Consider the following 15509-nt stretch of genomic DNA (forward strand, 5'->3'; position numbering starts at 1 on the left):
CATGGGAAGTGGTGGCAAAGGAAAAGAGCGCCATGGCTCATAGTTGCCCTTCTGCCCTCTCCCCTCTTTGTAATCCTTCTACATCCTTCTTCAGCTCCCTGTCCCAAACGTTTATGGCCGACCTTGGCCTCTTAGGTTCCGCTCCACTACTACTCCTCTAAATCAGTTCCCCTCTTCCCTGCCCATCGCCCACTCCCCATCACCCCCCTCCCCAGGTCTCCTCCTCTTCCTTCCCTGGGTCACGGGCAAGGCCCCTCTGCCAGTGGTTTGCGTTCCTGCCACTCGCTGTCCCACAGGGGTATTCCTACACTGGCCGCAATTGCTGGGAAAATTACAGGCGCAGCTCGGTCAGGCTTCCATTGTCAGCCTCCCCATATCCCCCAACTTAGCTGTTCCCATGTGGTGCAATTTTTCTCACCAAGTGTTGTTTTCCTTTTCTCTGCCTGTGTTTGCACGGAATGCCATGAATTTGATATAGTGATTGCCTAACACATATACCACATAATAGTATTTTATTTCTTTCTGAAGCACTGTTTGCATGACAAATGAGTTGGTAACATTTGTGCAACTCCTTGCAGCTGTGCAGTTCCATATATAAGGAATGAGCCTTTCGGCATCAATACTGGCCCCGTGTAGTCTAAGAGGGCTTGAAGCTGACGCTTAAACCAAGTGAACGTTCCGGCATTTCGCAGAGTTACGGTCTGTTGCACCACAATGGATCCCAGGGCAATTTAAAAATATGGACTGAACTAGAGCTGCCCCCAGCAGCGGTCCCCAGCGTGGGCTTTGTCAGCCTGCCTTGTGTTTGGGGACGCTGCTACCGCCACCGCACATACCCGGGGCCAAGTGACCCCCACCCGCCAAGCCTGTTGTCTTGCCTCTAGCCTGGAACCCATCGTGTTGGCAGCTGCGGTTTTCTGCCCCCCTGTGGTCTACTCTTTGCCTCCACGGGGCTTCTAGCAGTTGCTGGATTCAACTCACTGGGTCGAACAGGCCTTTGGGGGTAGGGTGCTACCACTCGTAGGGTGCTTGCCAATCAGTGTCCCCCCTGCCCCCCCGCCCCCATGCCCGCCCCCAGGAAGAAACCTCACCATCTGATTGGGCAAAGTCAACTGGAAAAACCCTCACAAGTCAGTCGTCCCTCTCAGGTCTGGGGCCTCTCCGTTTTCCTCCTAAACTCCTCATTCCAGTCCTGCCCCTTCTGTGGACTGATAGCCCCTCTGAGGCCCTCCATCAACGTTCCCTGCCCCCAAGACCCCATTACCTGCTTGTTGCTGCTCGTTTTCCTCCACATGACCACCCACACCTTCTCCACGGACCCTCGTGTCTGCCCCAGTGCAGGCTTGGCCCGCTGCCTCGCGTGGGGAGCTGCCCGCGAGGCTCTTCCGGGGCCTTCCATGTCGCGGATGGGAACGCATATTTTAAATATGGGGCTGCTCTGCGTGCCCCCCCATTCTCATCACTTTCTTGTGTGTGTGTGTGTGTGTGTGTGTGTGTGTGTGTGTGTGTGTGTTTTCAGGTGAGCAGCTCAGGCTGCGGGCGGTCTTCCTGATTTATTAAAGGCAGAAGAGGAAAAACAAGCTCCAATGTCCAGATCTACTTAGTAACCACATCCACACATTTATCGGAGGCGAGGGGCCTCTAGGAGGACGTTCTGGATTCCCAGAGGGCTGCCACACCGCCTGCCGTCCTGCTGACCTCTCTCTCTGTCTCAGCAGAACCTTATAATAACAACAGCCATAAATCTTTTAGTGGCTTCCATTCTCCTTCTCCTCCTGCAAAAGCCCTGCACGCATTTATCAGGTCCTTAAAGATGCTCAGGGACCACGAGCTCCTCCTTGATCCACCTCCTCACCAGCCTCGTGCATCTCGCCAAGTTTCCTTGGAACCACATCTCGGGTGGGGTCCCACCGCGGAGTGGTGGGGCACGGGGAGAGCGTGGTTGAAAAGTGGCGACAAAGTGGGTGCCGTCTAGGCTCAGATTTTGACTGGAGTGGTCCCAGCACTGCCCAGCTTCTGGCCGCCTCATCTCGGTGCCCTGGGGAAGAGGAGAGCACCTTAATCTCTCCAGGTCAACGAAGGGGCAACGGGACTCAACAGAGAAATGCCAGAACAGGTGTAATGGGCACTTATGTCACCCGCTTTTCATAATCGGCTGAAAATGTAACAAAAGTCTCATTCTTCTGGCCACACTTTGAGATCTGTGGGTTAAGAGTTCCTTTAGAGGCACGGAATACATTCCCTGATGTCAATAGCGAATTGTGTATGAAGAAAAATGTAATGCTTTCAGAACATTTTCTTTTGGGCTTTGTCCATGATTAGATTACACTAAATTACAGAGTACAGATATCAGGCAATTACTCTTTGCTTTTTAACTATTCAATTTCATGGCAAATCCATGTAGCTCAGTAATTATAAAATCATACCGATGTGGTTGCCGAGAAAATACCTCATCATCTCCATCTTGTGAAGCTAGGTTCAGGTCGCCCTGTAATTACCAGTGGTCCTGTTAAGTGTAAAGTACATTCCAGACGAAGAGGGGTAATCTGTAACTCTCCGAAACTGCCAGTTTTCTGGAGATGTTCTTGCAGATTTTGCCAGATAAACCTCAGTAACGTGTGAGGAAGAACGGCGTCCTTACCTGACTGGTTCCTCTGGGCACTCTCCCAGTCTGCTCCTGGCTGGGGCCTGGCCCTGGCAGTGGATCGCTTTAACCAGGAGTGTGTCTGTCTTTACTTCTGTTTTGTGAAAATACGGTCATTTTGTCTTGGCTCAGCTCACAGTCTCCTCCCCAACCTCCCCCCAGTTTTAATTTCTTCCAGGGCTGTGCATGTCCTGTAAGCAATCGAGTCTGCTGTGCTGGAAACTGAGGAACTCGGAGAAAAAGAATTATTCGAGCCAATTGTGAGAAATTGAACAGCGGCAGGAGGAGGAAAAGGAGAGAAGAAAGGAGCCGACACGTCTAACCAGGCGGCTGGGGCACTGTGCATACAGATGCAGGTGGTGGCTGGGTCCCTGTTGCGGCTCATTACTGAGAAGCACATCAGAGGCCGCTGGGTGAGGGTCAGGGACAACAGCGCCGAGCTTTGAACGGGGCTCTAGGTGCTGTGGTTGCGGAGCCAATTCCCATTTTAAGAAATGCAGACTGCCTGGGGCATGATCCCCTCGGGGTCTCATTTCTCTCCTTGGCGCCTATTTCAACACTGCTATTCAGCCCCGGGATCTTAAGGAAAAGCCCAGCGGGGTGGTGGGCGTGGAGGGGGAGGAGGGAGGAGGGGGAGGCTGGGGGTGGGCGGGGTGGGGGGGGGGAAGAGGTGAGCGCCCCCTGCTGGTGATGGGGGAAGGTAGTCTCACTGTAGGGACAGATCCTGAGCAGAGACACAGGGAAAGACACAAAAGCAGTGTTTTCTCCATAGAAGGAGACGGTGACCGTTTAATGGTTTTTCTGCTTTTTTGGAATGGGTTCCAGATAATGGCGGGAATGGCGTGGTGGTACTCCGAAGGGCGAGGAGGAGTCTTGGATCCAGTTTTCCCCAACAGCATGCTTTGTAGATTCCTACGGTTCTCCCTCCCTTTTCTCCCCTGCCCTGTGCAGCCCTCTCTCCAATTATTACAGAGTGTTTTGGCAGCGTTTCCTGGGAACCTGCAGCTGCCCTTGGGATGATCAGTACGTGCATAGGAAATTGTGGGAATGTGCAGCATGGAGGGTGTGGGTCCCATGTAAGGCTTGGGTGTTCCTCAGGACCATTCAGAGCACCCCCAAAGGACCATCCTTTTTTTTTTTTTTAAATTTTTTTTTCAACGTTTATTTTTATTTTTGGGACACAGAGAGACAGAGCATGAACGGGGGAGGGGCAGAGAGAGAGGGAGACACAGAATCGGAAACAGGCTCCAGGCTCCGAGCCATCAGCCCAGAGCCCGACGCGGGGCTCGAACTCCCGGACCGCGAGATCGTGACCTGGCTGAAGTCGGACGCTTAACCGACTGCGCCACCCAGGTGCCCCAGGACCATCCTTTTTAAGGGTTGGGGTCGTCTTGTTTCGGTAACTACTGTCTGTGGCTAAGTTCTTGCAATAGTTGGGGTGGGTGGAAATACGGAATGGGCCTCATGTCTAATTGCTGATAACCTATGGGTAGAGGGAGCTGTGTTTCCTCTAAGGCCATCCAGTTTATAAATAAATGAGCATCCATTAATGTAACATTAAATTAGAATGAAATTTCCCATCCAGTTTTGTTTAGGAGGCAGAAATCAGTGGGTTGACTGTGGAATTTTGCTGCGGATGCTGGAGCATGCAGTCACAAGGTGATAATAATGATAGTAATTTGCTCGTGCCTGTAACCTCATCTCAAGGCACGTATTACCACCTGGCTTTTGCAAAGCCTCATTGAGGTTAAAGGGCTAGCTGGAAGTTACTCAGCAAGGGGTTGAGTACAGAAGTCTTATGGCTCTCCAGCCCATCTAGACCTTGAGTTTGCCAATAAACAGAAAGTGGAGACCTGAATTCCTCGCTCTGCCACCGACTGGTGTGTGGGCCGAAAATGCCATCTCTCTGGACCTCAGTTTCCTCACCAGCACAAATCTTGCAATTCCGTGGGTCTCACGTGATAATTTGAACGGAGAATTTAGCCAAGGCACACGTTTTGCTGCTGTATATGTGCCATTTACAGCTAACTCCCTCTGAGCTTGATTTTTCCCCCCTTTATGCAATGACCCGGGGTTTGGCCTTTAAAAATTAAAATATTAAATAAAAGAGTCGTTTCTGTTTATTTGCCACTTTATTTGCCGGAGGGGGCTTGCTTGGGAGGGTATTTTCCTTTGGAGCCCGGCTGTGGGGCATGCAGATTCCGGGGTCTCCCTCAGGTGGGAGGGCACTCCCAGTTTCATCCACCTTCCCCTGGAGCGGGCTGTCATTTGTCTGTTGGGGAAAAACACAGGAGGTCTGCAGCTTGGTAGATTCAGTGGGTCCACTTCTAAGCCTGGCCGCCAACACAGGGCCAACCCAGGGAGGAGGGGGCGCCCCCAGGGGACGCTGGGCCAGGCTTCTGGAAGCTCTGCCTCTAGCTTTCTCTGTAGCCTGGGGCAAGTCATTTAACCTCCCGGTTCTTCCATTTCAAACACCAACTCCCCACCTCTCTCCTCTCCTCCTGGGGACCCGGAGAAGTAATTAGTGGCTGTTTGTCAGACAAGTCCTGGCTTTGCACAAGTGGCTCCGGCAGACCTTGAAGGGCAGACCTTGAACCGGGCAAGGCCACGTGGAGCTCAGGACTTCGATTTGTAGAACAGATAAAGAAAATGCAGGCTTCTGTGGCCAGACTGCCGCAGGGTTTCCTTCAGAGGAACTGCCCGGCCTGGGTGGTGTTTTGGGAGGGAATACGCGATCTGGAGCAGGGGAAGGGTTGGGTGGGTTGTTGTGGTCAGCTCTGCCAGGAGGGTGTTTGGGAAAGGGGCCTGAGCCATCAGGGCAGGGCCTCGAGATGCCCCTGGCTGGGGAACTGGGCCTCCCCGGTCCCCAGGAGCCATCTGAGCCCCTGCTCTGTGATCAGGCTTCCATCCGAGACAGGGGCACCCTTTCCCGGAGAAGACCACTTCATGTTCTCAAGCACAAGGCAGAAAAACAAATCGCCACCCCCAAACCCTGCTCAGATGCACTCTGGGAATATTAACGTGGGTGGACAAGGCTGAGCCCCAGAGGCAGAGGCGCCCTGCCTCCCGTACCGTTCCGGGCAGGCAGAAGCACCTCACTCAGCAGCCCTTCCAGGGCGGCCCGGTACTTTTCCAGCTGCCTGGAGTTCATCCTCGTTCCAATTGCCACAGGAGCAGTCAGCTGTGAAATAAGGCAGAGTTAACAAGAAGGAAGAGACACGGAGAGCGCCATTAACCCCTGGGCGCCTCGCGGGCGGCAGGAGGCACTGCCAGGAGCCATACCACCCTGCGGCCCCATTCTGCCCCATCCTCTGGGAGCCTCGGCCTCCCAGGACCCGGCAGGGAATTCTGGCACCTCCCCCCAACTCGATCCAGGGGCCCGGATCCTGGGAGTCCCCCGGACTTGCTGCCCAGGGACCATCAACAAACCTCCCCTGGTGGGGAAGCTGGGACAGGAGGGGAGGGTCTGCAGGAACCCACTGCCCCCACCCCGCCCCTGTCTTTTCATGTGGGAGGAAACTCTCCCTCCCCCTTCTCCTGAGTAATGATAACCAGCACCGTGAAGCCTTAGGGCGCAGGCGCCATTCTAAACACGTCGTGTATATTAAGCCTCTCAATAACCCTGTGATGTAGGGATCATTAGTGTCCCCATTCTGCAGAGGAGGAAAGGGAGGACAAAGGGGTAGGATAACTCGCTCCAAGCCACACAGGTACTCAGTAGCAGAGGGAGAAGGTGCTATACCCAGGAGAGCTGACTCCAGGGTCTGTGCCCATGACCACCAGGTCTTCTCTAGCACCGCGGGGACACAGGCGAGACCCCAGAGTTGCTGTCTGGAGGCTCATCACCAAGAAAGGTGGTTGTGGCAGAGCCGGGGGTGCTGAGCTTGCTGTCACCCCCAGAGCTTCCTGGTTCAGTGGTCTTGGTTTGCAAACCAGCTGGCAGACTGGGAGATTGCCTGCCTGTCTGGAGAGCTGCGATGGAGGAGTCCCAGGCCCCCCCCCCACCCCCCCACTGGTGGTGGGAAATGGGCTTGGGATGCCTGAAGGCAAGCAAAGGGTCCCCGTGGGCTCTGGCCTCCAGCCCTGCCGTGTCCTCACCTTACAATGAGGAGGCTGGACGGAATGATCCGGAAAGGACCTCCTGGCCTGTATATCATGTTCTAGGGGGATGGAAAGGGGACGAGGGGTACCTCACCCTCAGCCTCCGAGAGGCATTCCACAGGATGTAACATGTGCTTTAAACTGCCTTGGGTGCGGAGGGCAGTCCTGAGGGAGCTCCCCTTTGCCAGCTGAACCAGTCACCCCCAGTTCCTCCTGGGGAGCACAAGTAGCATGTGGGGAGGAAAGGCACACTCCCCTAACCCCACCACCCAGGGTGGTGACAGCACCGAGGAGGCCATGACCGACCTCCCTGTTTATGGACAGCTGATGGGGTCTAAAGACCCCTGGCTGGTGTCCAGCTCAGTTTTGCCCTGACTGTGACCTTGGCAAGGCCCTCGTTCTCTCTGCATATCAGTCTTTTCCTCTCCCAGGCCTCTTTACAGGGAAGTGTCCCTCCCCTCAGTCCCGGAGCCCTTCCTTCTCCATCCATACCCACCCCCTTAAGAATCCCACTGTCCTGGCTTGAAACTCCAGCTAATTGCCGATGCCTCCCACATTGATGTCTGCAGCCCTGAGCGCTCCTGAAGTCCAGACGGCTATATACACCTGCCTTGTGCGACGCCTCCACCTGGATGCCCACCAGGCATCTTATAGTTCACAGGTCCTGTCTGACCTCCTGACCTTCCTCCTGCCATCCTGCAGCCAACCATAGGCTTCACCGTCTCCTGAGTGGCAAATCTATCCTTCCAGGTATTCCGGCCCCAAACCTCAAAGTTCGTTTTTACGTTTCTCTTTCTTTCTTTTTTTTTTTTTTTAAATTTTTTTTTCAACGTTTTTTATTTATTTTTGGGACAGAGAGAGACAGAGCACGAACGGGGGAGGGGCAGAGAGAGAGGGAGACACAGAATCGGAAACAGGCTCCAGGCTCCGAGCCATCAGCCCAGAGCCCGACGCGGGGCTCGAACTCACGGACCGCGAGATCGTGACCTGGCTGAGGTCGGACGCTTAACCGACTGCGCCACCCAGGCGCCCCACGTTTCTCTTTCTTTATACCCTGCATTCGTTCTTTCAGCAAATCCTCAGAGCTTCTAACTCGAAATTATTTCCAGAACCTGACCACTGTGCTCTGCCTCTACCTTGACCACCCTGGGCTCTTGGATGTGCTAGCAGCTCCTCGGTGGTCTCCCGAATCCTGCCCTTGCCCCTTCGGGCTGCTCTCAACGCGGAAGCTGGGGAGACTCTTGTAAAATGTGAATCTGATCATGTCCCTCCTCCGCTCCAAAGCCCCCAGCAACTCCCACCTCAGCAGAGGGAAGACAAAGTCCAAACAATAGCCTACAAAGTCCACGGTCTGGTCCCACCTCCCTCTTCCTCCCTGACTCCCTCTGTTCCAGCCACTCCAGCCTCTTCACTGTTCTTCCACACTCTTCCACCAGGCCTCCTCCTGCCTCGGGGCCTTTGCATTGACTATTCCTGCCACCTGCAATGCTCTTCCCCCAGATATCTTTGTGGTTGCCTGCCTCACCGTCTCCAGGTCTCAGCGCTAATACCGTCTCCTCGTGAAGCCCGCTCTGACCACCCTGTTGAGGTTGCAACCCATCCGCCTCCAGTCCCTGCCTTATTTTCCTCCGCGGCACCTGTTAGGACCGGCCACATTATGATGCTTGCTTCTGTATCCTGTCTGTAGTCTGCTGCCCGTCCTTCTGACATCTCATTTCCAGTCCCCCACTGCAGTGTGAGCTTCACGAGCTCGGAGGATGTATCTGTTTTGTTCACTGCCCTATCGCCAGGGCCCAGAACTGAGCCATGCTTCACACTTAGGGCTCAGTGTCTTCTCATCTGGATAAATGAGGCTGAGAACTTAAGAGCCGCACTGGACAAACTCAAGGCTCGCTTAGGCCGCCACGATCTGTGCATCCTAACACAGCACTGCAGGCCCGAGGCCCTGGGTCTTGACACTGTAGTCGTCTCCCAGGGCACCCTTGTGCTCTGTCTCCCGGTGACCGCAGTTGCCCCCTGACTCGTCTCCTGCCTCCACTTGTGCGGTCCCAGATCTTTCTAAGTCAGATGAGATGACTTCCCTGCTGTGAACTCCCCAGTGACCTTCCAGACATGGTGCCTGGACCACTAGGCCCTGCCACTCTCTTGTCCTCTCCCAAGTGTGCCCTGGCCTTGGGGGCCTCACACCTACCACATGCTTCCTGAGCAGGGCCTTTGCCGGCACGTTTCCTTCTGGGACGTTCTTGCTCTAGCTGTTTGCATCACAGGCTCCTTCTCATCATTCTGGTTCCAAATCAAATAAATGTCACCTCCTCTGAGAGGCCTCCTAGCCAAAGCAGTGCCCCCAGCCCCCACCCCCTCACCCTCTATCATGCCTCCTTACCCGGTGCCTTATTTGAGACAGCTGTGTCATTGTTGGTGTCTGTATCTCTCCTAGGATGGAACTTGTTGCCTGAATGTCTGGTTTGCTGCTGTGTTCCAGAACAATCTGTGGCTGGCAGGGGGAACACTTCCCCACACTAGGTTTCTCTGCATTGTCCCCCTATCTGCTCACCTTGATAACTTCGTTTTCTTCTTCCTCTGTGGGCTCCACAGGGTCCAGAGGGCCCACTTCCTCGGACCTCTGCTGTACAATCAGGGATTTCTTTTGCCCTTTGTTCCGCTCCTTTTCCTAAGGGCAGAGCACAAATTTGCACAAAACCTGCCATCTCTCCACCGCCCAGATGGCCCTCGCCTGTCTCTGCCCAGGGTGCTAAGTGGTCTGAGCTTCCCACAGGCCAAAAGAGTTCTCCCAGGTGCCTCTACACGAGGAGTTCCAGAAACCCAACGGCTTACAAATGGCCCTCAGAGTCGTTCACCAATAGGTCAACTTGAAGAAGAATCCGTTCCTTTGTAGTTCAAGCATTGCACCCAGATTGTTACTGTTAATTAAGTTAAAATGCTGAAAATAAGGGCTGCCCTTCATGCACATTAAGTGTGGAAATGTGTTTTTCTTCGCAGAGAGCCCATAAAAAAGGTGGCAAGACAGCCTCGCCTGGGAGGGCGCCATGGGGTGGCCCAGAAACTGGAGTCCCTGGGAGGTGATTTATAAGAGGCGAGACAGGGAGATGAATTATGGAGGAAGGAGTTTGCAGCTTCTTCAGAGAAATCCGGTGCCTGGCAATTCTGAGGAGCAAAACCACAGAGCGGATCAACGCAAAGCGTTCTTCGGTTGCCATTTTGCTAGTTTATGTTCTACGGACGTTGATTGTTTCTGCCCAGACCTAAACCTTACGTGGCATCCTGCTTGCCAGGTCCCGGGGCACCGAGATCAGACACACCTCAATCCTTTGGCTTCTCTAATGACCCCCTTGGGATTCACCTCTGGGCCTTGCCTGGGACACGGTGATTCTAGAACAATTGGTTGTCCCTTCTGGAGAGGAAGCCGGTGGTAGAGAAATTATGTTTAGAGAGCCTGCTGCCTCTCTTCCATATTTCTATGTCTACCCCTGAAGAAAGGGAGCTGGGGCCGGCCTTGCCTCTGCAAAGGACATAGGCCACTGGGTATGTGGAAGCTTGCCCCGGACAGAGTATGGAGGTGCAGAGGCCATGCGACCTCCCAGAGAACGGATTCGTGTGTTTGTCCCTACTGGAGCCGAGTCTCAGACAGGTGGGACACGACAGTCCCATCCAGCTCCTCAGGTCAAAGAGAAACAAATATCTGCACAAGATACTCAGAACCGCTTGACATCTAAAGTAAAAGGCATGGGGAGCCAGGTCTGGCAATCCAGTTTTCCAGAGGCCCTGCTGCCTGAGTTCCATTAAGCCTGCCTTGTTTTCTTCCGGTTTATTTTTATTTTTTTTATTTTTTAAAATGTTTATTTATTTTTGAGAGAGAGAGAGAGAGAGAGAGAGACTGCATGTGAGCAGGAGAGGAGCAGAGAGAGAGGGAGACACAGAATCCGAAGCAGGCTCCAGGCTCCGAGCTGTCAGCACAGAGCCCCATGTGGGGTGAGAACTTGTGAGATCATGACCTGAGCCAAAGTCGGACGCCCAACCGACTGAGCCACCCAGGCCCCTTTTCTGGCTTCTAAAGAAGAGGCTCTGACCAGCACTCCGTGGGGGACCAACCCCTCGCCCCCTCCTTCTCTCTGAAGACCCCTGCTCAGTTCTCACCTTTTCCCTTCCGACACCCCAGGGGGGCTTCTCCCGCCTCTGAACTTAGCACTTAACCATCGGCATCACTTACTGGGCAATTAATCCCGTCCTGCCTTGTGCCGTGTCCCTTTGTTTTCTATTGTTAGTGAATTTTTCATACGATTGTATCTTGGCTCCTGAGCCTGCTCCTTGAAGACGGAGGTTCCTCGATTTCCTCGCATGCCTGGCCTCTCACCCAGGGTGGCCCTTTGTACTATGGAGATGCTCAGCAAATATTTATCGGCTTGTTAATTGAAAATTTCCTCTGAAGGATGGGCAGGGTGGGAAAAGATGTCACTTGTGGGAGCCGCTGTCACCTTTGATTGGTGCTAGTGGGGGAATGAAGGCCGCAGGGAGGCAGCTGGAGTTTGGGGTCAGCTTGGGTCTGGGTCCTTCATGCTCCCCTCGATGTCACTGATGCCAGCTATGGAGCTGATTAAACGTGGGTTTCCCCCAAGGGACACTTGTGCCTTAGAGAGACTAACACCACTTCAGCGCTGAGCAGCTGTGAGTCACTTGGACCACGCTGGGGAGGCAGGCAGCCTGGGGGATTTCCTACCCGAATCCTCTGGAGCTCGCTGTGGGTGAAGATGGGAACGAAGGCTTCCGTCTGGGAGGCCAGCATGACGGCCACGTGCACCATCAGCAGGACAGCCACGGCCTTGCGGGACACCATCCTGGGGCTGAACAACGACAAGAAGCTCTTGTCAGGTTCACGGCGCACGCCCTGCCAATAGCTGTGACGTTGAGCAAGCCGCTCGGCCTCTCCTCGTGTGGGCCGGGTGTGGGGCTTTACCAGAGGAGCTCAGAGGCCCTTCTCTGCCCCAGAGAGGTGAACAAGTGCCTGGGAGAGGCCGTCCTGCCCCCGTCACACAACTGGGGGAGAAGCATCCCACACGCCAGCCACCTTCGTTGTTACCGGTGAGGTCTTCCAAAGCTTCCAAAGCTCGTGAAGGGGGAAGGACTCCATGTCTCAGAAGAAAAACTCTAGATTAGCAACAGAATGGTGCCCCAAGACTCAGGGAGCCCTCACTGCTCCCTGGGATGGACTCAGGCCCTGATGACCCTGGGTGTCCCCGGAAGCACCAGGCGAAGACCTTGGGTCTGAAGAGAAAGAGGCTGGGACCCTTTGCCCCGGGGGAAGGCAGAGCAGATGGAAATTTTCAGCAGGGAGCAGCATCCCGGAGCTGGGAGTGGGGTCTCCACCCCTCTGGGGCCAGCGCTGGCTCGGAAACAGGACTCTTTTGAGCCCCAGCTAGCTGCCTGTTGGTTACCATCTAGAAAGGACAAGAGTTCACCTCTGCCCCGCACCTCCCTCCACCCCACCTCAGAATGCCACGAGTGCTGGGGGTGCCTGCGTGCCTGCGTGAGGCCTCCTGTGTCCCAGGATGGGAGCAGGTCTGGAATGGTGGGCCGGAAGGTGGGCCGCTGACAGTTGCCAGGGACCAGGTGGGTGTGGTGACCTCAAGAGTGCAACGGCTTAAGAAATGGGGTCAGAGAGTGCCTGGGTGGCTCAGTCTGTTGAGCATCCAACTCTTGATTTCAGCTCAAGTCATGATCTCAGGGTCGTGGGCTCAAGGCCTGCTTTGGGCTCTGCGCTGAGCATGGAGCTTGCTTGGGATTCTCTCTCTGCCCCTACCCTGCTCATGCTCTCTCTCTCTCTCTCTCTCTCTCAAAATAAATAAATATTAAAAAAAAAAAAAAAAAAGAAAAGAAAGAAAGAAATGCAGTCAGTTGGGCAGGCTTCAGGCCCTGTCGGGATGGTCCAGTGGCAGGGGTTGGTGATGGCGCTTCCTGCTGGGTGCCAGCCTTAGTTGATTCCGTAAGTAATTACCCCGGTGCTCAGTGTCCCCTTCTAAGCCCTCTCTCGCATGATCCTCCCACTCATCTGGGAGCAGATGAAATCTGGGGAGGGGAGGGGGCCTAGAGAGGTGAAGACCTAGGGAGGGGCCAGGCCCCAGAGCGAGGAAACGAGACCAGGGGCGGCCCCTGCTGCAGCCGGCGTGGGGGTGATCACAGGGTTGCAGATAAAGAGCTTTGGGGGAGTCGGCCCGGGGCTGCTGGTGGGAGAGGGTCGTGCCCTGGACTGGCCTCTAAGTTTTGCGGGTCCAACCCCAAATCCCCCTCTGGAGAGGATCTTCGAAGGCTGTGGGCTTGCATCCTGCCTCTTCCCTGGGACCTGTCTCCTCCGTCATCTGAAGCCACTGCTATGAAGCAGGACGCTCCCTCTGCCTTCTTGCGATCCTTCCTTCTGCCCCGTCCTACTTTCTCTCTCCATCTGGCGAACACTCCATGAGAAAGGATGAGAGAGCTCAGGCAGCCAAAGCCTCCCATGCCAGCTACATACAAATTCCTAGTGGGGTCAGAAAACCGCTCACCCACTGAAGGCGGACCCTCGGGAAGCCAAGACCCAGCCCCGGGAGGATCTGGAGGGGAACAGAGGATGGGTGGGGGGTGGAGAGCTCCCAGGCACTCTCCCCCTCCCCGTTCCTACGCTTCCCTGATGGTGCGATGGTGCGTCTGTGGAGCCCTGTTTCCCTCCCAGTGGGGACGGATATGTCACATTTATGGCGTCCCATTTCCTTCACAGAGATGCTATAGAGCCCTTTTCATTCCGGTGTTCGCATTTCGTTCACTCCATAAGAATCAATAAAAACTTTAAATAAAAAAAGGCAAAATCCAATTGCTGCTCATTTTCTTGATCCAACTGGCAGTTGGCATGTCACCTACATTCATTTGTGTTTCTGGGAGCTCGGAGTGGGAGAGCTTTTCACTGTGTGATGAGCCAGTGACGTCCCTTTTCCATCTCCAGCGATGGGGCTCCAGCCTACAAGTGATCAGCTCTGGATAAGCGGGCACCTGTCTCCTTCCTCCCCACCCATGGTACCACCCGACCTGGCAAGAGTTGCCCCGTCCTGTAATCTCTCTAGGGACCAGCTTTCTCCTGAACTTTCCAGAGCAAAGCCTTCGTGCCAAGCGGGGTCCGGTGTCCATGCTGAGCCCTGGCTTGGGTACCTGGCCTGCAGTCAATGGCACCACGCATCCCAGACAGCCTCCTTTTTATCAGGACTTGCACCCACCCCTCCTCCCTCCAGCTTCCGTGCCTCCGGGGCTGTCCTGCCTGTGCTCCCACTATGTATGGCTTCCACCTGCTTCTCTGGAAATCAGCTCGGGGCTTTCAGCCGGAAGCCTAGTTAAGTATTTGAAGGTGGCAGAGGGACATAGGGGAGATCTCTGGACTGGGCTGGTTTCTGCCTTGGGGCTCAGGCCGAACTCCCCCTCCCCCCGCCCCTCTCCTCTGTGGCTACTCACAGCAGCAGGGTCTGGGTGGCACTGACCTTGTCTGTCTCTGCTCCTCCTTTGGTATCTGGCTCATCTGACCTGCCCTTATATCTGCTATCTGGCTGGTCTGATGGGCCCTCTAGCCCTCCCTTGGGAGCCCGTTAACCTTTGGCCACACCTTGGGGGCTTTGGGTGGGGAGCCTGGATTCTCGAAGCTCACGGAAACAACAGGCAGGGCCTGGCACGTCGTTGGACTTCTGGGGCTTTCCCGGAAGACGACAGTCAGGATTTGGTGGAGGCCAGCTTCCACCCAGATGGCACTTTCCCGTCCACTTAGAACTTAGCTGCCGCTCAGAGGGTCGTTTTAACAAAAGCCCTTTCTTTTTTGTTACTTAAATATATGATGTTGTTGAGTGTCTTCAGGCCAGCTCTTTAGTGATTGGATTCTCTGTTGGGCTGTCAGAGAGAGTGCTGTATTAGAAAGATAACTTGCCTTCAGCCTCCCCCCCCCTCCCCCCCCCCGCCCCCGAAGCCCCTCACAAAAGAAAGAAAAGGCTCAGGAGTGTGTGGCAGTTTAAAGCGACTAATGAAAAGACAATGACAGTCTAGACCCAGAGCTGTGGAGCAACAGACACTCTGTGGGAGCCAAGAAAGCATGTAAGGTGTGTGATACAGAAGGTTTATGGGTTTGTAGCTTAAATGGGGGAGATGAGACACCTATCCAGGCACGTTTCATGGTAATCGTATAACTCAAATGGTGAAGTGAAAGATTTAAACAGGGAAGAGATGAATGTAATCTGGAGTCAGGGCTTACTGCTGCTGCTGGCCAGTGCCGTTTCTGGAACACGGTCCGGGAATGCTTGACACGCATGTTCTAATGAAGCCTCAGCGATGCCATGACGTTGGTGCTCTTAATTGTCCCATTTTGCAGATAAGGAAAACGAGGCACAATGAAATAGCTCCTCGGGGACCCCACTGTAAGGTCTCTCTCTCTCTTTTTAAGTCAGCTCTACTCTCTATGTGGGGCTCAAACTCACAACCCTGCCCTGAGATTGAGAGTTGCATGCTCTACCGACTGAGTCAGCCAGGGACCCCCAAGGTCTCTCTATACAAGGGTCAAGGCTGGTCGTGGCCAGACATGGCAGAGGATGGGAGTGGGGGCTTCTGGGACACAGGGCATATGCAGGAATAAAGGATGGCATAGGATGGCAAGTTCTCCCTGTGGGTTGGGAGAGGGTCATTCTTGGGTCTGAGTGTGGGCGTTCTTAGAAACCAAGCAGAAGGATTTGGATTTGATGGGGGGAGA

The 15509-nt window shown here is 54.5% G+C and overlaps 1 protein-coding gene across 1 annotated transcript; it reads right to left on the reverse strand.

Annotated features, from left to right (window-relative positions):
• Positions 1–4770: 4770 nt before the first annotated feature.
• On the reverse strand, positions 4771–12066 carry MLN (motilin). Its single transcript, XM_025925779.2, has 4 exons — positions 11481–12066; positions 9300–9416; positions 5717–5825; positions 4771–4916 (listed from the first exon to the last, which is right to left on the reverse strand). Exons 1-4 carry the CDS (start codon positions 11595–11597, stop codon positions 4909–4911), a joined length of 351 nt encoding a protein of 116 aa, XP_025781564.1. The 5' UTR covers positions 11598–12066; the 3' UTR covers positions 4771–4908.
• Between the last annotated feature and the right edge of the window lie 3443 nt (positions 12067–15509).

This window comes from Puma concolor, chromosome B2, assembly GCF_028749965.1.
Source record: "Puma concolor isolate L17-30 chromosome B2, mPumCon1.1.hap2, whole genome shotgun sequence".
NCBI classification, from domain to species: Eukaryota; Metazoa; Chordata; class Mammalia; order Carnivora; family Felidae; genus Puma; species Puma concolor.